We start from the raw sequence: 27,146 nt of genomic DNA, 5'->3' as shown, positions 1-27,146 counted from the left end.
CAATCGGCAAATAAATTTCCATATTTCAGCCACATGGTGCTGTTTATATGGCGGACGCGATTTAGCGGAGCGTGAACATTCCACCTAGAAACTCTGTGCTAATAGCCAAAATTTTGGAAGGGGGGGGGCAATTTATGAAGCTGCTGCAGATGTAAATATGGGGAGAAAAACACCCAAAACTTTGAATCATGATAAAATTCCGGAAAAGTGGATCTGCGCAGGAAAAGACGCAGTCGTGCCGTTTTAGATTCAGGAGTCGTATGCCTATTCCATGCATGTTTTTTTACCCTCACTGTATTACCCTCTACCACTTCTGCTGGGAGGCTGTTACCATTTATCTACTGCTCTCTCAGTAAAGTAAGGAACAGGAAAGATCTACAGTTTCCTTAAATGTATCTACAATAGGCTTCTTCCTACTAGAAATAGGACATGTGGAAGTAGAAAGTGGGAAAAATGTAAATGACAAAATCTATTCTATTCACAAAATTTCTGTTCAAAAGTTTGGGGTCACTCGGCCGTTTTCATGGAAAACAAGGACATTTCTGGCTGTAACTTAATTACAAAAGGGTTTCTAATGATCAATAAGCCTTTTAAACTTAAACTTAAATCAGTGAGAACAACGTGCCATTGGAACACAGGAGTGATGGGAGTGATAAAGGGCCATTGGAACACAGGAGTGATGGGAGTGATAAAGGGCCATTGGAACACAGGAGTGATGGGAGTGATAAAAGGCCATTGGAACACAGGAGTGATGGGAGTGATAAAGGGCCATTGGAACACAGGAGTGATGGGAGTGATAAAGGGCCATTGGAACACAGGAATGATGGGAGTGATAAAGGGCCACTGGAACACAGGAGTGATGGGAGTGATAAAGGGCCATTGGAACACAGGAGTGATGAGTGATAAAGGGCCGTTGGAACACAGGAGTGATGGGAGTGATAAAAGGTCACTGGAACACAGGAGTGATGGGAGTGATAAAGGGTCATTGGAACACGGGAGTGATGGGAGTGATAAACGGCCATTGGAACACAGGAGTGATGGGAGTGATAAAGGACCATTGGAACACAGGAGTGATGGGAGTGATAAAGGGCCATTGGAACACAGGAGTGATGGGAGTGATAAAGGGTCTCTGTATGCCTATGCAGAGATTCCATTAAAAACCAGCTGTTTCCAGCTACAATAGTCATTTACAACATTAACCCCGTCTGCGCTGGATTTCTTGTCCATTTCATGTTATTTTAATGGACAAAATGTGCTTTTCTTTCAAAAACAAGGACATTTCTAAGTGACCCCAAAATTTGGAGTGTTAGTGTGTGTATATACTCTATATGTGTGTGTAATATATATATATATATATATATTTATATATATCTTACACACACATGAAATAAAGTGGTTCTGAGGCCAGAACTGCAAATACTTTGACTTTTAAGCGATTGTTAGAAGCGTTTTGGGAGCAGGCAGTGCCAGGGGTTCGTGTCGTGTAAGCGTTTAATGTTAATTGGGTGCATTTCATAAGTTTTCGCTCAGCGAGATGAGAGTGAAATTGAGCATTGCTGGTTATTCCTGACAACAACCCTCAGGCAATTTGTAGATTATTCATTGTCTGATATATGTCACAAATTGACACATCTGGTGGTGAGTCTCACGCTGCTCTCCGCGCCGCTACTGAACGAAAGCAAGTGACTGCCGGCATTCCTGCTGCGTTGCACTACAAGTCCCATGAGGCTCAGCCAGCGAAGGTGATTTCAGTATAGACTAAACATGTTACATAACTTAGATCTTCTGAAACAGAAACCCAATCAGATATGATAAAAAAAACAAAGCCGGGGGGTTTAGAGTACATGGAATATGCTCCCAGAAGAGGTGGTATGGTGATCAACATTACAAAAGCCATTTTAAACAGAAAACAATAGGTGAATGGGGTAATATAGAAATATGTATTTTTTTTATTTCGGCCTAATAATTATTTTTATTTCCAATAGATTGCAAGACAACAGCAACAACTCCTCCAGCAGCAACACAAGATCAACATCCTGCAACAACAGATTCAGGTCAGTGTCGGACGCACTAATTTATATCAACGCGGCTCCATATGAAGCCCATATCATGCAACGCGTTTCACTTTAAGAGAGAAATAGTTCCATAATTCTTATAATTAATTGACATAAAAAAACAAATTTTTATTGGTAAACGCCATCTTGCTGCCCCGTCACAGGGTTAAATCGCCCGTCACCCTGAGATATCTGTGATAATAGCGTTACGGAGGGACCCGCGCGGCCGGAAACAATCTCTAGCGCTAGAGGCTCATGCGCCGCCCGCTAAAACAAGGCGGAGAGAACAGGAAGTGGATTACAACTTCCTGCTTGGGCTGACGCAGGGACAGAACAGGAAGCGGCTTACAACTTCCTGCTTGGGCTGATGCAGAGGAAGAGGCTTACAACTTCCTGCTTGGGCTGACGGCAGGATTCTGGTGCCGTCTGCACTGAGGGATCATGGGAAACGGAGGGGAATCTGCACGAAATATAAATTAAAATAAATTAAAAAATATACTTAAGGGGGCTGGTAATTTTTTTTTCTGTCTCATCCTTTACCAAACATCTAAAATATATATTAGATATTAGGGAAAATTCACTAAATAGCGAGAATCCCATTTTTTTAAAAAAGCTCTTTCCGGGTTTTGATCTTGGCTTCTCCGTTCCAGCACATTACCACATTAATATAGAATTCTGCCGGGAGAAAAAAATACAGATTTTTGCCAAAACTTATGAAAAACACAACTTGTATTGTTGCTTTAGCTAATGAGGGACACAGAGAGCCTTTGGCCGGTGGGATATTTCTCAGAGAAGCAATTCTGGCTATTGTGACAATTGCGGCTCGAGCAGGAAGCGCTCTGATTGCTTGTATCGGGTTATTGTTGATGCGGACATGGAGCGAAATACACTTAGAAAATAAAGAAAATTAAAAAAAACAAAAAAACACGTCCAATAATATTCCTGCGCGGATGTCGGACGCTCGCAAAAAAAGTCAGACTGATCCAAATGCAGACGGGAACTCAGCGCACAGCACTTAGAAATTATGGTACCCTCGGTTGTATAGTGGCAATTACCTACTATTCAATGGCAAGGCGTTGTCATGGCAACCGTGTTCACATGGCTAATGCATACTGGATTCTCTTACTTGGATTAGACTAAAAATAATTTTTGCATCTATCACCCGGCGGTATTTATTTTAACATAAAGATGAAAAAAATAAAATGTAAACAAAAAACAAAAACCCCCAACAACAAGAAGTATCACTAAGAATTATTACCAGCGGTTTCGGGAAGCTTTTTGTACTTTTCCAAAAGAACACACTATATATATAATTTTTATGTTTTTGTTTTTTTTTGTTTGGTTTTTTTTTTCGAAATGATAAATAGGAACTCAGTGGGGGAAATTTACTAATATAAAGCTAAGGAATAGAAATAAAAATACTTCACCAATGCTGAAAAAAAGTTTAGAATGTTAGCTAAAGTTAGGTTACAATGTTTCATTATTATTATTATTATTATTTTTAATTGTAGCCAATGTTTTGTCTATTTTTTTATGTTTTTTTTTATTGGGTTGAATTTTAGAAATTTATGTTAATATCATTTAGAATTTGTTGCTTTGTTGCATAGGTCCATGAGACTTTGGGGCTAATTTAGGCGCTTTTGGTGCTGAAATTCCTCAATTACGTTCTGATTTGATTGGCTCTTTGTTGTTTGGTGGATCTATAAGTCCCGCTGCTTCATTTTATGCCAATATTTTTCATTTAACCATAAAATAATTTGAGTATTTTTCTGCACTGCAGTTGTTTTCAGTAAAGTACCATTAATTTTATATTGCATTCACGGAATGATGTTATTAAACCATAAATCGGTACGCTAGCTAATAAATTATTATACCAACAGGCTGTGTCGGGCAAAGGACGTGCTTTGTGCCCCCCCTAAAACTAGAATCGATTATCCAATAGAATCTTCCTTACTTATTGTACATCGCTCCAAAATATGATGGCGATATATAAATCATTAAATAAAGCAAATAAAAGAAATTCCATATAGAGCCAAGTTAAAGGCATAACAGTGACTCCAATGCAAATAAAAATGCAAATTCAAAGACTATTACCCCCAAATTTTGTAAATGTGGTATATTTATTAAACACATTCTGAATTATCCAGCAACAAAAGAATGACTCAATTTGGTATAATCTGCGGTAAAAAAAAAACTCTTAAAACTAGGAGATTCAAGCAGACCTCTTCTTCTTCTTTTTTTTCTTCATGTGATTAACTACTAGAAATTCAAGTACTTCGGAAAAGCTGAACAAGGACTATCTCTTTATGTGTGGAGAGCATGTCAAAAGATCGGCGATAATTACACCGTGCATTAGCCTACACGTCCTCTATGACCCGGTTAATTAATATTTTTTTTATTTTTTTTTGCTGGCATAATAATAGAAAAAAAAAAAAATATTTAAAGATATGCTTCATCATTAAGTATCTCATTGACCTCCAGTTTTAAGAGCCGGACCTTTTTTTTGCTTTATTGCCGGCTGGAGATGGTTTTATCCGACGGCAGAGTCTGCGGGAGAAGGAAAAAAAAAAAAAAAAGGAAAAAAGAAAGAAAGAAAGGTACGAGCGACAATCAGAGCCGCGGCGCGGTGCAATCGCCCTCTGGGCTCGGTCGCTTTGTTTGTAAACGGTATTTAACGCCGACGGGTACAAAGCTTTTGGGCGGCATTGAGAGCTAAATCTCCGCTAGGTTCTGCTTTTTCCCCCCCGTTTATTATAATCCTTCCATTTTAAGGAATTGTTACCCTGTGGCGTGTGTTCTTAATTTAAAAGTTTTAAAGATGTTCCTATCAGCCAATCTGCTTATCCCGCTCCCCTATATAAGCATCTTCACCCCCCCCTTCTAACGTCAGTTAAAGGGGCGCTCCGGATAGCCTATGCACCTTAATGCTTATGACAGCTGCATAGTCCCTTTAAATATTCATGGCGTCCGTTGTGCAAATCCGGGGTGGGATAATGCAGAATGCCCCCATATGCATTTGCCCCTTCCCCTGCCCCTCAGCTATATGCCCAATCAGGTGATGCGTTCGGCCGAACATATATCCCTATATGGTATATACTGACCGTCAGTCAGCTCGGCAAACTCTCCAAGTGGGGGTCTGTTAAGACCCCCGTGCACATGCGCGCCAAGCCCTCCCATTGATTTCAATAGGAACGATTTCCTGCCACTGATTGCCTGCTACAAGCAGCCAATCAGCATCAACAAATGCCCTATCACAGAGAAGGAGGGCAGCTGCAGCAACAGGGCTGCAGCATCTACCCCCAGTGATTGTTTTATTTTTTTATATATATTTTTTTTGTTATTCTGAAAGAATGCACATAAAAGTAATCACAGAGGGTTAGGGTAACTCACAGGGTACTTTAATACGCAATATTTGTTTCCATCGATAACCAGGACATTTCCAGGTCTAGCAGTATAGAAGAGACGAGGGCTGAGCCTGTCCCGATTTAAAAAAAAGACTCCCCGTTTCTGGCTCATTACCAGTTATTTTGTAGATATTTCTCAACATGCGCGCTAATCAAAGGAAACAAGAATTGTTACCTTCTATATAATTTGCTGTACACCATTTGCCCTTAAGCAGGGTATTTTAATATTTTTTTTTAAGTGCAAAGCAGGGCAGGCGATGCAAATCTGTTTTTTTTTTTATTAGTTTCTTGTTTTATCGCTTGCGGGCGTATTAATACAATATCATTTCTTTAAAACCGCCATGCCACCGGGGTTTGCCCTAGGGGCTCTTAGACCCCTAGGCACAGGCTGACTCTTTCCGTCCGCCGAAATGCGATAATAGTTATAATATTCCAGTCCTGGCAGAGTACCCCCTAACAATTGCCCCCCTAGACTTGCGGTTCCTTTTTTTGGTCTGTACCCTCAAAACAGGGTCACGAGCCCGTGTGTTTCTTTTCTTTTTTTTTTTTTTTTTACTTTTTTTTAGCAGGAAATAATATTATTTTTTTATTTGACCTTCTAATCTTTTTAGGACACATATAGTGTTTTTTAAGGTCAAGTCACTATATGTTAAATACATTCGTTATGAGCCAGTGAGAGAATACGGAAAAAAAAAAAAATGATTATCATATGACACAGATCACGTATTAATCAAAATCTTACAAGCAATTTACTCTAACGGTCTCAATGTCACTGCTATGGAATGGATACCGTGTAACCCAATTTAGTCCAGCTCTGTGTTTTTAAGAAAAACAACAGAATTGGTGTAAAAAAGAATAGTACATAATATTATTATTGTTAATGGTCTTATATAGCGCCATCATATTCCGCAGCGCTGTACAATGGGTAAAAAGAACATAACACGTAGGGCATCACATAACAATTTGACTTATAGAAACAATATTTGCAGGGTTTCAAAGAGATAGTTTAATGTCTTTGACACCCCCTCTATAGAATAATTCATATTAAAGGGCTCTAAGAGCAACCTTAACCCTCTCTGAGAACTTTAATATTCATTCGTTTGGGGGAAAAAATATAATAATAATAATAATAATAATAAAAATACATTTACCTTGTAGAAGCTGCAGCCCTGCTGCTACAGCTGCCTTCCTCCACCTCCGTGATCCAATGGTTCTTGTCACTGATTAGCTGCTCCAAGCAGCCAATCATTGGCTGGAAAGCACTCCAATTGAAATGAATGGAAGTGCTTTCTATGCATGGGCACCAGGGTTTGAAGACCCTCGCCTGCTGCGTTCAGCGTGACTGGAGGTGAGTACATGTATGCAAGGAGGAACACGTCTACCGTCTAATAGTCGGGGGGGGGGTGCAGAATTCCCACATCCAATTCCAAGGAGGAACACCATGAATATTTAAAGGGACCCCATATGGGTTAAAGTACACAGGGCTGGATGAAACTAGGTGTTACATTGTAGCTTCACCTGGATCATAAAGCTTTAAATGGAGGAAGATTTGGGACAAACCATTAAAATAGATTATTTTATATCTGACTTCGCAAACCTGCCGCATAAAATCCCTTTTAATTCCGCTTGCAAACGCTGTTCTCCGCTGGCTGAGTTTTGTGCCGAGTTTCGACATCTCTCTGAACCCCGTAGAGATTCAGCAGGAAACTCAGCATTTTCCGCTCCTAACCAAAGCTCTATTAATCATCCCGGGAAAGGTGACCGTCTTTACCATTATGGGATTTTTTTGGTTGCTGAAAGTTGGTTCCGCAATTGGTACTTTCCATCCCTCGAAGACGTAATGCAATAATGTAACAATAATCAGAAACAGAGATTGTCAATTAAAAACGTTCAATGTAAGAAATCCAAAAACACACGAGGGAAATGCGCAGCCATAGAATGACAAAAACCATAATGGGTTGGAGTCTTGTCAAAACAATAATGGGGGGGGGTGGAAGCCAGACCACAACAAATATGAAAGAATAAAAGATTAATTTCACGTCAATTACAAAAAGAAAATCCTTCGGTGAAATGCGTTGCGGATCTGTATCTGATGAAGTGTTTTTAGACGGATGGCAGGCAGAATCCAGACTTTTTCCCTCGGTGACTGAACAAGTAACGAAGCCGCTAGCAGATGAGTAATATTACTGGAGAATATAAAGGGGAGCTGCCCTGCGGAATTACGATGCCTACTATCCTCGGACAGTTTCAGGATAGTCGTCATCGGAGTCCAGGGGTTCTAGGCTGCCAAATGTGGCACATATTTAAAAAGAGAATCTATCGGCCCAAAAGTACAGAGGTGAAGATGGACAACAAATAAAAGTCTGCCTTGTTACGGGCCGCGATGAGGGAAGCTCAATATCTGGAGGTCCAAATTTCAAGTTCACTTTGGCCAACTGGCAGAGAATTTGGATCTACTTTACCGCAGGCGAGTGAGGTGGACAGAACCACAGACCCCGTAAGACGGAATAGAAACAGCAGATCGGCCCCATCCGGCCCCCGTCTAGTCTGCCGTTTCTCCTGCTGTAAAGACTCAAACCTTAATCAGCCGTTGGTCTCGTCTTAGATTCAGGTGCCGTTTGTCTATCCCATGCGTGTTTAATCCCCTCGCTGTGTTATAATAATGGCGCTCCTTAGTTACAGGTGTCTTCCTTGCTTACCAACAGACTTAAGGAGTAAAATACTTCCTATTAATGCATCTGTAAGATCTTCATTTGGGTTCCATTGCTTCCCGACATCAAGTTTTGTTCTCAGGATCATTGCCCGCGACGCTTGAACACGTCTGATTTTATCAGAATACTAAATAAAGTCGTCGCGTTTCCATAAAAACAGACCCACTCGCCGGCGTCTCGCACAATGGCTTTGTTAGCTGAATCCGAGTTCTTCCATCAGTAATCACCGCTTGTGTCTGCTGCGTTTCTCACGCTGTGTTTGTTAAGGATACATTTCACGTCATTGATTCTGTCTTATGTGGCGAGTTTTATCTGTAGCCTATGATAATCACGTCTCTTTCACTCTCACTTACTCATGCTCTCTCACACTCTCTCTTATGCACTCATTCACTTTTACACGCACTCTCTCGCTCTCTTTCAATGTCTTCACTGCCGACCGCAGTTCTCCTCGGTTCCGTATCTTCTTTTGCCTCTTCATCTCTTCTTGTTCTTCTGTCATTTGTCTTCTTCCTTTGTCGGATTCTCTGCGAACCTGGCCTCCCGGAGCACTTCTGCAAAATGGGCGGAGCCTCCGGACACACCCTCTCCCCTGATTGGAGGAACGTGAGAATGCTGTCCCTATGGCTCTGCCCTTTTGTGGAAGTGCTCCACGAGGCCAGAATAATGAAGACGGATTCGCGGAGTATGTGATTTAAGAAATGTTATTGGTCAGTTCCGTGGCCAAGGTGTCTGTTTTTGAAGACTCTAGTAGACCATTCATTATTTTATTTTGGAAGCAAAACCCCTCTGTGGACATGTTAGACGGACAATTATATAAAGTGAGTTGTTTTTGGCGAGCCGCAGACTCCATACTTTAGAAATATCACAATTTGGGGAGAAAAAATAATGAATACACTGCTTGGGAATAACAAAAATTGTGGCCCCCCTGCAAACTGTGTTGGGGGCCTTTTCTGCGTGTGGATCCTGTTTTAGATCTAAATTAGATTATTAATGCATTTATTTAAGGAGCCACCTAAGACTCAAGACACCCCCCCTGCATTTTTTGCCCATTCCCATCTTTGTCTAGAATAATTATAAAAATACTAAAAATCTGCATTTTCTACATTTTCCCAATCCCGTGAAATATTCCAGATAATCCCGAGTATGTTGCATATTTAATAAAACTGTGTAGAAATGTATGGGTTTTTTTCTGTATGTAAGAGGTTTTTTCTTCTTGAAATTCCATTTATACAGCAGCCTTTATAGCTTCTGTTATTTTCCGTCTATTTAAATCCCCCTTTGAAATTATAATTTTTGCTTAAACAAACAGGCCCAAAAAATCAGGTAGCAGAATACCTGCGGTCAGCACAGATACCGAGCAGACAGAGCGGTGCTGTGTGCGGGTCGTGTGACAATCTGCCGCCGGCAATAAAGAAAAACATTGTGGTGAGAGACAAGCGTGTGTGTTCTCGGCTATTTGTAACACACACACACACATTTCTGGACGGATGAGTGCGACTATTTAAAGTTTAAAAGAGAGAAGTCACTGTGTATGAAGGAAAAAACGAATTTGGAGTTTAAAAGGAGCCGGGTTTCTGTGAATAGAATCCTTGGATACAAAATAACAACTCAAGAGAAGGAATGTTACCCAATTTTCAATGGGTCCCCATGTCATGTAGCAGAGGGGATTCTGCCCCCCCAAACCTGTCGTCCTGGACCAGAATACCCCACTACTCATAACAAAGCGGTACCGTGTAATAACACTACCACCAGACATGATTAAATAGATTGTGGATATGGTGTGATGGAGGGGAACAAAGCGCCCCAGGGGTAAATACCCAAAGCCATTTGTCCCTTTAAAAAAAAAAAAGGCCACCATGGCTTATGAAAAATCCGGCTTTGGTACGCAACGGAGGTCGTCGGATCGGTAGCCGAGCCATAATGCCAACAGTCTTGGTATTTCAATGCCTGCCATTCAACTTTGTGTTTGAACAACGAAAGAAAACCAGCATTGGTATAGAATAAAACCCGTGAGTAATCCAGTCTACGGCTTGAGTTATTACGTGCTGGATTTCAGAGCTGGTATCCAGATGCACGTCGAGAGAGAATCCAGAATGTGAGTCAGCAGCTGTAAAAATCCGTAGGAAAAGCTGACAGGACAAGTTTGCCCGAATTCTTAATCATTTTTTTTTTGTTATTCCCCATTGTCAGCTCCAAGACTCCCATTTTCGGTTTGAGTTCCATCCAGAAGGGGAATGTTTCGGGGGTGGCAGAGAAGTGTTAGGGTAACCCCTCCTTGCCGCTCGACATCTACTGCATGACATAGTGAAGGTTGGATTTTGGGAATTGCGATACATATTCCGGCTGGTTTATTTTTTAACTGTTTTCACGCCAGCTCCGTGCCGACGTATCGCGAAAAACCAGCTGTTCCGGAATGTTTGAGAATTGTAACAAAAATCGCAGCTTGGCAGATTTTAGTGAAATCGGATCTGGTCCTGAGAGGCGAAAGGCAAAGTTTATCCAGAAATACACTCTACAAAAGTGCACTTAGAATTATACCGTATTTGCTCGATTATAAGACGACCCTAATTATAAGACGCCCCCCCCCCCCAAATCTGAATATTAATTTAGGAAAAAAAAGAAAAAGTCTGAATATAAGACGACCCTATAGGAAAAAAGTTTTACCAGTAAATGTTAATTCATCTAAACTATTTTTTTTTAAATAAAAGCTATGATTGAGAAAAATATTTTGGTTTTATTTCCTTCTATTTTCCAACCTGCCCCCCAGTTATGCACATCTGCCCCAGAAATGCCTTATACCCCCTATATGCCACTGTGCCCCATGATATGCCTTTTAACCCTCTAAATGCCACTGTGCGCCACGATATGCCTTTTAACCCTATATGCCACTGTGCCCCATGATATGCCTTTTGACCCCCTATGTGCCACTCTGCCTCCAGAAATGCCTTATACCCCTATATGCCACTCTGGCATTTAGAGGGTTAAAAGGCATATTATGGGGAAGAGTGGCATATAGGGAGGTTTAAGGCATTCAGGAGGCAGAGTGGCATATAGAGGGTTAAAAAGGCATTTCTGGAGGCAGAGTGGCATTAAGGGGGTTAAAAGGCATTTCACAGAGCACTCTGCCTCCAGAAATGCCTTATGCCCCCCATTTACCACTCCTGCCCCCCCCCAAACTTACCGGTGCTTCTGACTTTCCTGTCATGTAGCCGGGGCAGCGTGTAGATCCCACGCACTTACGCTGCAGCTGGAAGGAGGCGTGGCTAGCAGCGGGGGTTGTCTGTGTCCATCGCGCAGACCTTCCCCGACTGTCAGAGATCAGAGTTCCCTGCAACGGTGCAGCACCGGCACCGGTGCGGGGAACTCTGATCTCTGACTGCCGGGGAAGGTCTGCGCGATGGACGCAGCCAACCCCCGCTGCTAGCTACACCTCCTTCCTGCTGCAGCGGAAGTTGTCTACGCGAATCGCGTAAACGTCTACACGCTGCCCCAGCTACACACCGGGGACTCAGAAGTACCGGTAAGTGGGGCGGGGGGGGACAGGAGGATCCAGGTCCCCTGCAGCAGCGGGGGATCTGGATCTTAGTCGTCTCATAGTCAGACCTATTTGAGGTCTGATTATAAGATGACCCCGATTATAAGACGAGGGGTGTTTTTCAGAGCATTTGCTCTGAAAAAAACCTCGTCTTATAATCGAGCAAATACGGTAATATTACTACATTAGTCGGAGCTGCGAAAGCTTTTCCCAATTTACCTTTATTTTTTTTAAAAGATGGTTGCCCCCATGATAATAATCTAAACCTAAGAGGTAACCCAAATTTGCCTGAATTATACCCCCTCTATGCGGAGGGCATTGATTCAGAGAAACCTGTTATTTTATACCCCAGTTAATGGCACTTGTCACTAGTATGGTTACGTATTATTAACCCCTTAAGGACAACGGGCTGTCCTTAAACCCATTAATGACATTGTGAGGCCGTACATGTACGGACTTTGTCATGAAGGGGGAACTTTTTACATACTTGTTATACTTATATTCAAAAGTGCAACATTGTAACAAGCAGTGGATAAACTGGGCCTTCGCCTTTAAAGAAACTGAATGCTTAAACAGAAAATAGTTGTCTTCTCCCAATTGCCGTCAGATAAAAGAAGCTCTGACCTCACTCATTAGCCCTTTGATTTAATATATTGACACTTGGGTACGAATAATTCCGTTTAGTGGCTTCTGCTTCCCAGGGATCAATTTAATTAGTTATAAAATGTGACTCCTTGTCAGGAGCCAGAAGAAATGCTGACGTTAAATAAAGTCTCGCGCAATTTAAACAATAAAGCTATCGACGGCTGGTTAAAAGTTAATGATTCGCAAAAAAATTGCTTAAGCGAGACAGCCCCGGCAATGAATGTGATGGTCAAAAAAAATTAAGCTAAGTGGATGAGCGAGAGATGCTTCGAAAAGAAATTGAAGAGTAAAAACTTTTCCTCTCTGGTGACAAAAAAAAGACAGTATTTGTGTGACTGTTAATATTAGAGGGGAGCAGTCTAAAGGGTTAATTTCAGAAGCTAGGAAAAAGACTTCTTAAGAACTCGCCAACCATAACTGTATCATTTTATCCATAAAGTGTTTTAAGTTGCTGAAAATTTAGGAACAGTAAGGATCATTTTTATTTTAGATTTCATATCCTGCATTTCCTGCATCTGTGATTTGTTTGGTGCTTAATATAAATCAAATGCCCCCCCCCCCCCGGATTAAAACTACATAAAATATAATATATTGTGGGGGTTTTTTGTAAAATAAATAATAAAATATATATATTTAAGAGCAACAATTCTAAAATATTTTACAAAAACATTTTTTACAAAAACATTCTTTCCGTGTTTTTTTATATTTTAAATTTGTATAAAATCGTACAGTTGTATAATCCTAAAATATTTACAGTAGTATGAAAGTCGTGGTGTCAATAATTATAATATTGGGTTATCATAATTGTAATATGAAAATGTTATAGAATGTTTATGGCAGGGAATCATTTGGAGAATATTCCAGCTGAAAGATAACTTTTTTTTAAAAAAAAGCTCGAAATAAATCGAAAATGTTAATTGAAGAAAATGTTTTGCACCGAGAATGTGGCTGCGTTAGTCTGCTTGATTAAAATGCATTAACAAAACAATTCTATTGACACTGAATCTATAACAGGACAGCAGCTAGAGGTGTTCTGGATTTTGACGTGTATTCAGACAACGTGCGGAAAAAGTGTAAGATTTCTGTTATTCACACGAAACCAAAATTCAGAGACATTCTTTTTTTTTTCTTTTACTATACTTAGAATATTTGTAATTTCTTATCCCTGAACCCTTGGCATAGCACGGTCTTAATTGTATCCAGTTTGGAACATACACACATTTTCCTTGAATTATTTTATTTTTAATGTGTTTATCTGCATTACTTTTTATAATGTTTAAATAAAGAATGCATGCCTCAATGAAAATGTATCAGCAAACAACTTAAACAAATGAACCAAAATCAACTTCAATATAAGAAAATGTACAGAATGCACCAAATATTGCTTCTTTTCTAAAGAAACAAAAAAAACCCTTCTAAATGTTAATATTACTTTAACTCATAAAATTTGGCTTATTTTGTCCACCTGTTTCATACCTGGGAACATTCTAAAGAAGCTCATGAAATATTAACCCTTTAATAGCCCATCATCACTGCATAGGATCACGATGGGCTATTAAAGGGTTAATATTCCATGAGCTTCTTAAGAATGTTCCCAGGTATGGACATTTCCAAACCTGGGGACATTCTAAAGAAGCTCATGAAATATTAACCCTTTGATTGCCCATCATGATTCTATGTAGTGACTGCCCTAAAGTGTTAACCAAATGGCCCCAATGCGGGCCCTCATGGAAACCTTTGACTTAACATTATTTAAAGACTTATTTGAGTCACCTGCATTTAAGCAGGGATATCAACCCTAAAAGGAAGGAGTCAGGTCCAGACTGTGTGAACCCTGGGAATCTGCCCCTTCACCCTGAGACTGGGGCAAAAACCCTAAGAGGTTCAAGGTACGGGTACATCCCAGGAAATGATGTCTAGTCCATGCATGCACCTTTAATTCTGTATAATATATAAAGATTACACCCTATAACTTTACATTTTATAGCTGTAACATTGTTCCCAAATGCGCAACCCTACACAGGTGCATTGTGAAAAAAATAATAATGATTAAATACTAAAAAAAAAAGAAATGAAATGAAATGGAATGGAAATATCCTTTAGGTATTTTGTAGGTTTTTTTTAATAGAATAACTCTGCTTAAAATTTTATATTCTATATGTTCTTTTAGCAGTCAAGAAAATAGAGCGCTTGTTACAGTAATAGAGAGAGAGGCTGCCATCGAGAAGAGTAGGGTAGCTGTTGCCAAAGTCTTTAAGGCTTCTCATACCCAACGTGTGCGGAGGTTTTTTTTTATTTTTTTCTTCATCCTAGGCAAACTGTTTTGTCTTTACGTTGATCTTTACATTGGCCGCAAACCTACACAGAGGAGGCTGCTGGAAAAACAGAGGGTATTAATACGTTTTGCTGTGTGCGGGCCAGCCAGCAGCCAGCGAGGGGGGCCTGAGTGTTTTCTTAGGGCTCAGATGGCATAGCTAAGCATTCAGCCTACGGCTAGAAAAAAGTGCTTTTTTTGTTTTCGGACTCCAAAATTCAGGCATTCCCAAAGGGACACAATGAATAGGCATTTTGTCTAATACTGTTTCGTAGACATTGAATTCTTGTTTTTTCATAATTATTCTTCCCCCGTCACTGGGTGTGCACATGACATTCGAGCGTGTTTTAAAGTCTTAACGCACTCATGTGCCTGTAATAAAGTAATTCATAACAATCCGAGCTTTTTTTTTCGTCTTTTTTTTTTTTTTTTTTTTTTATACACAACAGAGTAGAGTCTGTTGTATTCGCGATTCGCAGCAGCTGGAAGGCAATTGTGAAGTCAACGGTTTAATCTAACTGGGAAATGCAGGACGACAAGAATATTCTCTGAATGATTTCCCAAATTAGCCGAAACAATGCCATTTGTTTTATTTCGATTGGAAGCTCCTCCTGTACATTCCAGATTCGATTCTATGAAATTTCATATTGTTACACGACTTTCTTTCACGTATTTATATTAGACGATTACCGTGGCGATTTTTTCTCCGCATTTTGTCCCACGGAGGGGTGCTTTCAAATTTTTCTCTTTTTTTCAATTTTCTTTTTTTTTTTTATGGGAGAAAAATCTTTTTTTTTTTTTGTTTACTTTAAGTTTGTTAAATCAAGATTGAGTTAGTCTTCGCCGAATATGAATACTTTGTGTATTTGACTCCGGCATGAGCCACCAGATTAAAACGTTTCTCAATGTTCTCCATGGGTTCAAATTGATTAATTCTCTCTCTTGTGTAATTGTAACGGTGATGTCATCAGAAGGTGTAGTCGTGACTAATGTCATCACTCTTTGCCCCGTTATATATTCGTGCTTTAACTTTCCATTCGAATATTTACATCTGGGGCATGTTGGGGTAAAATCCAGGGTAGAAAGATGTTATTGGTGTCACCTCATTTGTTTCAGACCTGCCGGGTTCACATGCCCTCTCGCAAAAACCATGTAATTTTTTTCCCCGTTCTCACTGCTGAAATCACCACCGCCGATACAATTTTATTTCTAAACTTTTCTAAAAATCAAAGTTTTACATTAAAAAAAAGTTTGATTTTACCGCAATCACCTACCCGACACTTTCCAACTAAACAACATATAAATGTAGGCAAATTTCATTTTCCGCAAGGACTCCGCGGGACGCATTTAACCAGCAAAACCTCTACGCAGCTAAGTAGGTATCCAACCAACTTGGCTCTGTTGGTAGTTTTAACGCAGCGGAAACATCGTCGGAATATTAAAAATAAGAAAACGGAATTTCAACATTTCAAAGTGCCGCTGTCGGCAATCGCATGCCCCCGGTCTGACGTTTGCCAAGCCGTTAAACAACTCCGGAGTCACTTTGGACGCGGAACTACAGAGCTAATCGAGACGCGTTAAAAATCTTTACTTCCGAGAGAGTACATTAAACCTAAAAAAGCCAGAAATATAAGCACTGGAATTACGGGAGTCTGATCACCTCTTTGGTGCTTCTTGATTCCCAAACACGCTCCGCCGGTAAGGGTATGTTTATTAACGGAGTCCCACGCTGTGACCGAATCAATTTAACAGAGCCAGATATCGAGGCTGAACGTTCAAATGTATATCTATATATCTTGGGTATACATCTTGGGTAATTATGTTGGCCTCGGACATATTTCTGCGTTGGTTTATGTCTGTTATGGATTCCCCTCGTTATGCATGCTGTTTGAGGGAATCCTCAAGGATTAAGCTAGTTTACTGATTTTTTTTTAGTTAGTTTTTATTTTATTTCATGCCAACTACAATACATTAAAAAGAAAATCATGCGACGGGCTCTCACATCGCACTCGGATCCAAAACTATATTTATTTTCATTAAAATTTACCGAAAACGTGTATTAATGCTAATCAGCTTCAGAAAGCCGCAGTGGAAAACAAGATTATATTTTTTGATCTGCCACTTTTCCGAAAAATCCTGCAATTTACGAATTCATATACTAAATTAACCTATGTAATGGGGTTTATGCGTATAACGTCTTAACTTCCTATTCTTATGCTCTACATGATTATTCCTCCCCATTAGGTTATCTCCTTTATTGTTAAGTTGCTGATTGGTTCAGGTAGGGGGAGGAGGAGAAGGGAGAGGACTTTAATAAGATGATGCTGGTCCTGCCACAGACTGCCACCGATCTCGGCTTCCATGACAAATACATTGGTTGGCAAACAAAAAGTACTCCTTACAAATTAAATGTCAACCAATCAGCTTCCACCAAGGAGAGGACTATCTTAATTATTGTGCCGATAAAGGAAGATGGCCGCTCTGAAGGTCCTCTTCGATGTTCTTGAGTGCCTACAAGAGTCTACATTCACCCCCCAAAAACAGACCGGGAGGGTTGCAAAGGAGCTTGTTTTATTTTTAGTAGAGGTCACTACAGTCCGCTGTTGATGTCTTCAGACAGTCCCAGCCTTGTCTGCCTTCTCTTTTCTAAGAGTTTGCCCTGCGTGGCAGAAATAATGGAATAACCGCACTTTAACCACGTTTGTCTCAGCTAGACAGTCTGCTTTGTCATAGATCGCCGGTACAATATAAACAAATTATGTGTTTGCAGCGAGTTTTCAATGAAAGGCCGTCTAACACAGCGAAGATTGTGTTTCGGCCGCCGAAGATTAAATCTCCTACCTGTCACTTAAAACAGGCATTTCCTGAGCCAGATAAGGCCTGGCTGGAGCGCGGGTAAAATCAACAGCTGGACAAAGATTCTTTGTTAGCGGACGATAATTCCTACGCAGGTCGCTCTGTGGGTTTTTGTTTCGTGGACGCAGTCAGCAGCTTTAGAACACGAAGCCTCACAGTGTATTCTGTACTTTTTAGAATGTCGAAAATATATTGTTCTAAAGTCGTTACAAACAGTAGGCAAAGAGTTTGCTGCTCACCCGACGACAACCGGGTCGCCTTTGAAGGAACCAGACTCCATGAACATCATGAAGGACCAACCCTAGGGAGCCTCTGCTTCGGGAAGGGCTGAACTGGCCCTGCGTAATGCCTTGTTAACATAGGAAGGTTTTTAGTCTGAACATACAAGGCGAACATCTGGGGTGCGTGATAACACGTGTAGCAACAGCTGAAGCGGCTGGGTTGGTTTGGGGGAACGGTGGAAACGTGTAGGGCAATCTTCAGACAGAAGAACAAGGAATGGTATGGATCCAACAGGGTTTCCACGTTTGGATTGTCTAAGGGTCAAAAGTTCCAAAAATAGAATGTTCACCAGATGGAGACATTCTACTAGAATATCTCATGGGGAGAGGCTTTAGGTGGGACTACCTGGAGAGCTTTCTTACCAGGTTTTCTGTGTTGAGTGTAATTTATGAATTTAGGACATGGCTTTGAAGGATGTCATGTTAGAGACCTTTCGTCAAGTTTTCCTTTTGCTGTAACGTTATTGTCATGGCGCTGAGAAGTAAAAGGACATTTCATTTTCCAGACTTCTTGGCTTTCAGCAGCTTCAGTTTCGACTTTCAGAAACAAAATGTTGGGTTCCACCTACGCAAACCACTTGAGACGCGTGTCCAGGGCTTCACTCCTCGCACCGCTGCTCACCAGGACTTGGACATTTTGTTAAAGCGATCGTGAAAATTGCTCTCTAATTAGCCGGGAAATATATTTTAACATCAGTGAGGCTGGTACAGGGAAAAAAAAAAAAGAATTAGACAAAAATAAATACCAGGTGGAACTTTACAATTGCAATTTTCCAACTTTTTAGACCTAAATGCTGGGCATGAGTACATTTAATGAAGACGAGGCAATCCAAGGCAATAAATGCTTCGCGTGAAACGCCATTAAAAATACAAAGTTGATTATATAAGGGGATTCGTTTTATCTATAAAATACTTATTTAATGAATAATCAAGATTTAAACCAATGGTATCTTCTATCTTTGAGAATCATTCCCAACATATGAGGTCACTTAGCTGGGTTTACATACAGGATATGATGTCATAAAGGCCAGTTTAGGCACCAGTTTAGGCCAGTTTAGGCACCTTATTAGGCTTTCTATAACCAGCACTTTCAACCAAATGTAGGAATTTGGAACATTTTTATGTCACTTTTTTCCCCATGAAATAAAAATGTATCTTATGGGGTATATTCTTAAATGTCGGTCCTTGTTTTTTTTTGTTTTTTTTCTTCCACTAAGGACACAGTTTGAAGCTCCTATACTATTATTTGAATAAATAATTGATTTTTTTGAAACCACGCTTTGTTCCGTAGCAATTAACTTTAAAAAAAAACGTTGATACCTAATTCCTGCCAAAAATAAAAAAAAAAATCTCGTGAATCACGACTAAAATCTCAATCCAAAAATGTATTATTAATTTTTGTGTTACCTAAAATCTAGTAAATATATATATATAAATGTAACAATATACTGTCAAAAATTAAACAGAGATGTGGTCTGGAAAAAAAAAATCCCTAAAAAGCAACATCAGTATTCCCTAATTTCTCACGTATTTCTAGATAAATCAGCTGGGATGAGAGGCAGATCTATATATCTTCACTAGTCCTCGGAAATGGCTAAAATAATTGACTCGGCCGGTCTTGTGCGACGGCGGCGCGGCCGCTCGCTGAGAGTATTTGCATAATGGCCGGCATCGCGCGACCCGCCGTAATAACTGCTTTGTATCTGATTCAAAATTAGGGCGGCTTCACTTTTTTCCCCGGACTTTTCCAGAAGTTGCAGAAATTGAGATTTGCCATTCCGCTTTAAACCAAACAAATACACACGAGGGAATCCTGATGTGCTGAGTTTATGCAGATTCGGTAACACAAATCTGAATAACACACCGGCTAATAGATCCTTAAGGAGAAATAAACACACATGATTTTTCCTTGGTTGCACTTTAAAGCGATTCTAACCTACTACTACATCTCAACAATAATATTTAATTGACAACATTATGCATTTGTATGGGCCGGAAACGACGGCGTATATACTTAAACCAGGACGCGTCGGTACTCACCTTCGGAAAACATATTTTATTTATTTCCACGCAGGGAAATTGTTTGCTTTCCGCGGAGCGCGAGACAACTTAAATACAGTTTGTTACGATTTGTCATACGCATTAAAATTGGCATCTTTTTATTTTTTTTCTCAACGAGGCATAAAGTATTGTTGAAATATAATAAGGTATGTCGTCGGAAAATATTCCGGAATGTACGAGATACTGAATTTAAACCTTACAACTATATATTTCTTCCCAGTAATAGATTTTTTTTGGGGTATTTTTGAATTAAAAAATTCTTCTAATTGAATATGAATAATTTTGCCCCTGTTGGGGGTAATTTATTCCGCGTGCTGTCCGAACAGTATTTTTTTCTATAATAATTTTTTTTAATGAAATGCGCCAATTTGGTGGAGCGGTGATGGAGAGGAGGCTCAACCACTTAGAAACCTGAATATAAAACAAGGAAAGAGATAGGAAGGAGGGAGTGGGTTATGGTGACATCACGCGACGTCTTTGCTGTGCTCCAAAAAATGCAAAAAATATATATATTTTTTTGTTTATTTTCCAGAATTTTGTGTTATGCCTCTAAATGTACACAATTTTCCGCTTAAAAGGTGGTTTAAATCGGGAGCAATGTATCGAGAGGCGAAGATCTCGGTGTCGGAATCCTCGCAAAGATAGAGATATCTTAAAAACCACCACAGCTTTGTTTTTAAGGAACCTCTAATATTCTATTAAGAGGTAGACTTTCAACGTTCTTCCACCAGTGAGTGTAGGAATCTAGGAATAAGGAATCGGTAACTTCCATCATTCTTATTGTTTTCATTTAGAAATTATTTTCTAATAAGCCACTTTTTCTCGTGATAAAAGCTTTTTTTTAATTTAAGATTTTCCGTTAATCTCCGAGCGCACTTGATGGAAGTAACATTGTAACCGTGTATCTTTACACACACACACATGCCCCTTTCGCTTGTCCACGGGCACGCACCGTAAACTAATGTTCATGAAAGGGGAGACGCGCTCCCCCGAGTATCGACGTGTTTGCATATTGGCACAAAGCGAGGTCTGTGCCAAACATCTCGCTGACTGACTGCTGCAGATGCTCGCGCTCAAGTATTCCGAGCAAAATCTTTAGTAAAAGTCTTCTGGGATAAACAAAGACACCTGTTCCTCGTAAGATACCAGGCCAGTTAGCCCGTACATGTATGTTTAATGAAGCTCGAGGGCAGATGGCAGAAAATTGCACTGAGGAGAGGGGTAAAGGGGTGGGGGGGGGGGAGGTGTCTCTGCAACAATACTCTATTTTTACAGAGAAGCCGAGAGAAATTCTGAGTGTTTCTCGTGCATCTGCTGGTTTCTTGCTTCGCAGGGTGACCTGAGGAACATCCTAGCAATTAACATTTCTGGGCACGCGGCCGAACTTCGTAAAAACTTTTAAAAAAACCCCCCAAAAAACATAAAACCCTTAAGCTTAAGCGTTTGGAAGCCGTAGGAACCGTGGCCGTCCTGTGCAGTTGTGTTATTGTTGATTAGTTCTCGGGCACAATGAGATGGTCAGTGAAAGACGGGACCTTTCTTTTAAACCCCTTGAAATGTCTGAAGGCATCTCATCCCACTCGAGTCCGTATTCAGTTTACATTCCTCCAGGATATTCCTTGCAGCTGACGGAGATATTGTATGAACGCGTTATCCAGTAACAATGGATTAATTGGGGGGGGGGGGGGAGTCTGCCTGCGTTCCAGAAGGTCAAAAATAACCTCGATGATAGGAAAATCCGCGTTGATATCTAAAGCACCTTGAGGAACCGTGGGACCTACCGAGAGTCATCAAAATGTATCGAACAAGTGTTTGCACCGCACTGGCGCCCGGCTAATCCTTCTATCTCAAGCCGGTTCAGCTGGTGGATCTGGGTCGTCGGGGCTGACAATCGACACTTGATCTTCTACCCAGCAAAATTGCAAGGAGACCCTGCTAATCTATGACCTCATAGACGAGCAGAATTCTCTGCTCGATTTAGGTCGCTCCTCCTTGTTATGCTAAGCGCAAACTTCCTGAAATATTTCAGTGCATTCTATATGTAAATGGAGCCGTTAAAAAATATTATTGTTCGTGAAAAGAAAATCATTAACAGGATTGGATTTACAGAAGTTTAGTTGCAGAAGATAACCCCAGGGCACCTCATTTGCACCAAGGTTAACGCGTATACTAATGATGGGGGGCGATACTTCTACATGTAAGAAATTGTTACAAACCCAAATTTTTGGATAGCTTAATTTTATTATGAAAATAGAAAAAAAAAAAAATTAAAAAAACAAGGTTAACTAAAACATTAAAATTAAAAAATGTGCAGATGGGAGACAAACTAATTCATACAAATACTGAAAAATGTAGATAAATATTTTTTCTTTCTTTTCTATTTTTTTATGTGAACTTAGAGATATAAACCTTCAGGAATTAGCGCCAAGCAATAAAATAAAGATTTATATCATAGAATTCCAAGTTTCTTTCTAATCCACATTTCTAGCCCCGATCACCGGTGCATCGCAGCAATAATACTCGGGGCACCTTAATTAATTGCCCGACAAGGTCGATCTCTGTGGGATATCTTAAGATGCAGGTTGATAAAGGTCAAGTCAAAAAAATAATAATAATGAACCCTTTTACGGTATTTTTTTTTTCTCAAAATCAAAGGGTCTTTGGGCAATCAGTACAGCGCTGCTGGGGCGTGACGGGAACTTGCTACCGGCAGCGGTTTCTCTTGGTTTTGCTGATGAAGTCAAGACTCGTAACTGTGTTAAGATGGCATGGCAACATTGTAGCTGCGAGCTTGGGTCGCTAGTGTTAACACACAGGCAAAACATTATTACTTTTTTATATTTCTTTCCGCCAACACTCAATCCTTCCTAAATAAATGAAAAATAAACACGTATTATTGAAGTTAAACTCCACTTGCCATCATAAGTCATTGTAAGAGAACTTGTAAGACCTTCCATCTTTCAGCATTTCCATATTTTTGTAAAAAAACACAAATTCTGCAAAACTTCCAAACCAAACTGATGTTTTTGTCTTATTATTAATGTGATTTTGCAACATTGTTTTTATTTGTAGGATAAAACTATAAGAACGTTAGGAGAGGCTCTGCTTGCTGTGAAACAATCTTTAGGGGGCTTTGATGCGTTGACGTAGATTTTGTTAGATAAGGGGAAGGTTATGTAGACTCGGCGGGGTACCCAGCGGGGAAGGAATAGCGCCTAGGTCCGAGCGTTGTCTGATCACGGCTTCCCTTCTGTTTAGCAGGTCCAGGGCCACATGCCTCCTCTCATGATCCCAATCTTTCCACACGACCAGCGGACACTGGCGGCAGCTGCGGCAGCTCAGCAGGGATTTCTCTTCCCCCCAGGACTAACCTACAAACCAGGTAGGAGCCCAAACTGTAGCCTGAGCGTATAATACCAACCAAAAGATGTTCCTCGTCATTTGCAGGTTTTAATATATTCAGTGGTTCGGGGTGGCCTAGGGGCATTGGATATGATCCCTACGGCATATTGAAATCTTTAAAAAATAAGACATTTAGAACATTTTTTGGCTGAAACATTTTTTTCCATATGCTATATAAGATGTCTAGATTTCCAGTTTGAATTAATTGGATTTTAGGATTTTTAGGTACCCCCAAGTTTTATCCCTCCAGGACTCACCTAAATCCGAAGCCCTTTTGTTTTTTATATAAAGAAAACGATATGGAATGTTGGCTCCAGTCAACCCGGGGTTAAAACCCTGGAATAGATTGTTGTAGATAATGAATATATATTTTCATGTACGACGGGAAAGAGCTATTTACAAGGTTACTCAAGTCAGACCTTGTAATATGAATTCAATACGTGGATAATTGATTATTAGCTGTACTCGTTACAGATGCCACCGTCAGCTGTTAAAGAATTATTTGTGACCGTTAATTTTCACCATTTTGCCCCCTCCATTCTTATCTTTTTTTACCTTTTCCTCCCCAATCAATGACATATATATATATATATATATATTTTTTTTTTTACGCATATCCATATTCCCACCGTTAATGAGTGTAAAGAAATAAATAAAATGCAGCGGAATTAGAATTTGGAAAGTTTACTTCCGACGCAGACGGGAAATGTAACAAGTCACCCGTCTCTTCTCATTTGTAATTCAGGTTTGTAACAAGTTACCTTAAATGTGTCGAGGGCCGATTCACGTGATATGACAACTTCTTGTTTTCTATTACACCTATTTTTTACAAGTAACTCTGTAAATTGGCTTTTCCAAATATTTTTTTTTTCAACTCAAATTTTCTAACTCACTTTCTCGTTTAACCTTTTCAGCACCAAATCAATAAAGTAGGACACCCGATTTTTTTTTTTTCAATAAATACCGGTAATATCTATAATAATGTAATAAGAATTTTTTTCTAAATATCAAGCAATTTTTTTTTAGAAAAAAAAATAAATGTTTTTTTCCTCCTACTAACAAAAAAATATATATTTTTCAATAGAAAAAAAAAATATACAAATAAAATTGAGGAAGAAAGCAATGCAGATATAGACCAAAAACAAAAATCCAAATTCCACGTGTAAAGTGTAAAAAGTAATATAAATAAATAAATGAATAAATGAATACTCCCCAAGATAGCAGCCTCCAAAAACACTCTTCCTCAAATAAAATTGATCAAGGATTTAAAAAGACAAAAAAAAACAGAATTATGTTGCAGCACAATTTTTTGGAGTATTTAATTTTTTAAAAAAACCTTTAGCCTCCTAATTAGAGTTCACATTCACCTGGAGAACATAAATTGGCGAAAAAGCTAAACTTTCAAGCTTTAAAGTCAAAGTTTAATTAAAAAAAAAACAAACGGAACGGCAAACAAACACAAGTGCTTGTCGGAAATATTTTTTTGACATGTGCCGATCTGTAAATACATAAATAAACAGATATGCAAATTGTTTTTATATTACATTTGACAGCCTTGCAGATGTTTCTTTCTAATGAATTTCTATAGTAACAATGACACTACGAGATATTGTGATGTTCCGGAGAAAATGGGGAAATTGTCTGAATCCTGAACAATAAAGGCTGTTATAAAATTATTAATCTTTTGCTACCAGTGGGAGATGCCAATCCAAATACAATTTGAAAGGAGATAATTGTATAACAAATGAGAAATATGCAAGCGACTGGGAAGAGCCACTTTTTAATACCAGGGAAATAGGCTAAACGTCTTGGAAATCATACAGAGTATAATGGCGGGGGGGGGTGGGGTGCAAGAATTAGAAGGAAAACAAAGCTCGGCCATCAGGGAAACGGTGCAAATGGTCTGTGAGCTGGTGTTAGAAGACATGGGCCATTTAGCGTTGCTCTTCCTTTAATACACTTATGGGGCAGAGACAGCGCCTTGATGCCACCAGCCAAAGGCTGGATATTTGCGACTGTACTCTACTACGCAGGCCCAAGCTTTGGCCGGTTGTCTTTAACCCCTTAATGACAATGCATTGTTTTCAACGGGTTTAGGGGTTAAGGGGCCATAGCCAGTCATATCAATCATCACTGTCCAATAGAACTGTATGAAATATTTCCCATACCGCTTAAAATACCCCAAAAAGGGTAACTATAGCAATGATCATCACCTAGTTCCCGCACCCTTTTTCGGTTGGACGCCTAGTAGCGCGCCCGTCGTGCTCTGGCTCCGGGTGTCACAACACCTCCAGAAACCCGTAGAACAGGCAAAAACAGATGAAGAATTCAAGAAAGCTTTGGAGCTGCATAAAGGGATCCCCTGTGTTTGGCGCTAGAGGTGGGTGAATCATCTGGTGAGCGACGCAAGACAAAGCAGGAAAGAGGACCTGCGTCTGAGCGTCTGCGTGGGAGCTCGCGAGAATCGAGATCTTGCTACAAACTAACACGAAATGTTAAAAAGCACTGATGAAGGATCTTCCATGACAAAATATTGTTACAACGTGAATAAAGTGAGTTGCAACAGAAACACAGATAATGTGTCAATCGGTCACTGACCGAGCGGCTTCCGGTGGCTCTTCGATGTACGCCGGTGAAACATTCGTATCGCAGATGCTACCAAATACTTATTTGTGTTTCTGCTGCAATTTACTTTATATCTTAAATTATAATGCCTGCCTCGGTGGCCCCTTCGCTATAATTAACGGCCCCCTCGTTAATAGTTTTATTTCTCTTTCATATCAAAGGACAAAAAAAAAAAAATTACAAGCAAAAGGGGAAAACTTGTCTTAACTTGCAATTTTTTGGCTTCTGCAGAAGCGAAAGTAGAATTCATCCTGATACAATTTTTAGTGAAAAAAAAATAAAATGCTATAACATGTCAACTGAAATCCTGCCAAGACGGTAGAGGAGAGAACATGCGCGTGCTCACGGGTAACCCATTCGCTGCCGCGTATTCATGAGATAAAACCACCATGTTCACATTCCAAGGCTGGCCCAATGACCAGTCACAGATGGACAACCTCTGGAACCAATGGAAGGGGTCTGATTAGCAGCACAGTTACCTTGGTTGCTATGGTGATAAGACTAATTACGAAACTTTGCACTGGAATTGGTCTTCATGAGTAATCTTAATGGCGTGCTTGCTTAGATTCCCTCGGAGAGTTAACCTCTGCCGCTTCTGCCCAAAGGCTTTCCCACTTATCCACTACCATAATATCGGAAGTAGCCCCTGGCCCCTAAAAAAAAAAAACGGCCCATAATGTTCTTAAATCCTCAAATGCACCTTTACAAAAAAAGCCATCTTCTGTAATTGTTGTGGAACCCGAGTCACCGCTTCTAAAAACATAATCGCAAATACCACTCAAACAAAGCACGGCATTAATAATTCAGCTAATAACGCATTAGCGGGAGCTTTAATTAATAATACATTTAGGTTCCGCTCCGCTGTTCTGTTCTACCTTCTATCGTTGTTACTGTTACATACGTGAATAGAAAATGCCGGCAATTTGCATGGATAATATGTCGGCATCGAGCCCGTGACTGTTTTACGGGCGACGGGGTGATATTTTGTATCGCTTTGTTGTCTTAAAACAATGATTGTTCCAAATGGCTCACGGTCTGCGCTCCTCTTTAGCTCGCATTATAAAAAGCGGAACAATTTAAAGCCGGCCCTGTAGAATCAAATTAAAAAAGCATATTTCTCTCTTTACGACCCCATTAAATGCCTCCTGAGTAGGCTCAGCAAGTAAAGATAATGACCTTGAGTATTATGCATCCAAGACAAACCTTCGCCTTAATCATATCTGACCGGAACAAGGCTACTCTGCCTGTTATTAACCCC

The 27,146-nt window shown here is 40.0% G+C and overlaps 1 protein-coding gene across 3 annotated transcripts in view; it reads left to right on the top strand.

Moving 5' to 3' along the window:
* LOC149276533 (transcription factor Sox-6) overlaps nucleotides 1-27,146 on the top strand; it is a 134,119-nt gene that overhangs the window by 57,545 nt on the left and 49,428 nt on the right. For 2 of the 3 annotated variants that reach the window (XM_089503525.1, XM_089503524.1), the window contains exons 5-6: nucleotides 1,986-2,054; nucleotides 23,123-23,243. In XM_089503525.1, the coding sequence (XP_089359651.1) occupies nucleotides 1,986-2,054; nucleotides 23,123-23,243 (190 nt within the window). Of the gene's footprint in view, nucleotides 1-1,985; nucleotides 2,055-23,119; nucleotides 23,244-27,146 lie in introns of all 3 variants that reach the window. The other variant, XM_089503523.1, reaches the window with a different exon arrangement.

This window comes from Sceloporus occidentalis, unplaced genomic scaffold, assembly GCF_023333645.1.
Source record: "Sceloporus occidentalis isolate IW3139 unplaced genomic scaffold, rSceOcc1.0.p SCAF_235, whole genome shotgun sequence".
NCBI lineage: Eukaryota > Metazoa > Chordata > Lepidosauria > Squamata > Phrynosomatidae > Sceloporus > Sceloporus occidentalis.
This window is presented reverse-complemented; position numbering and strand designations above follow the sequence as displayed.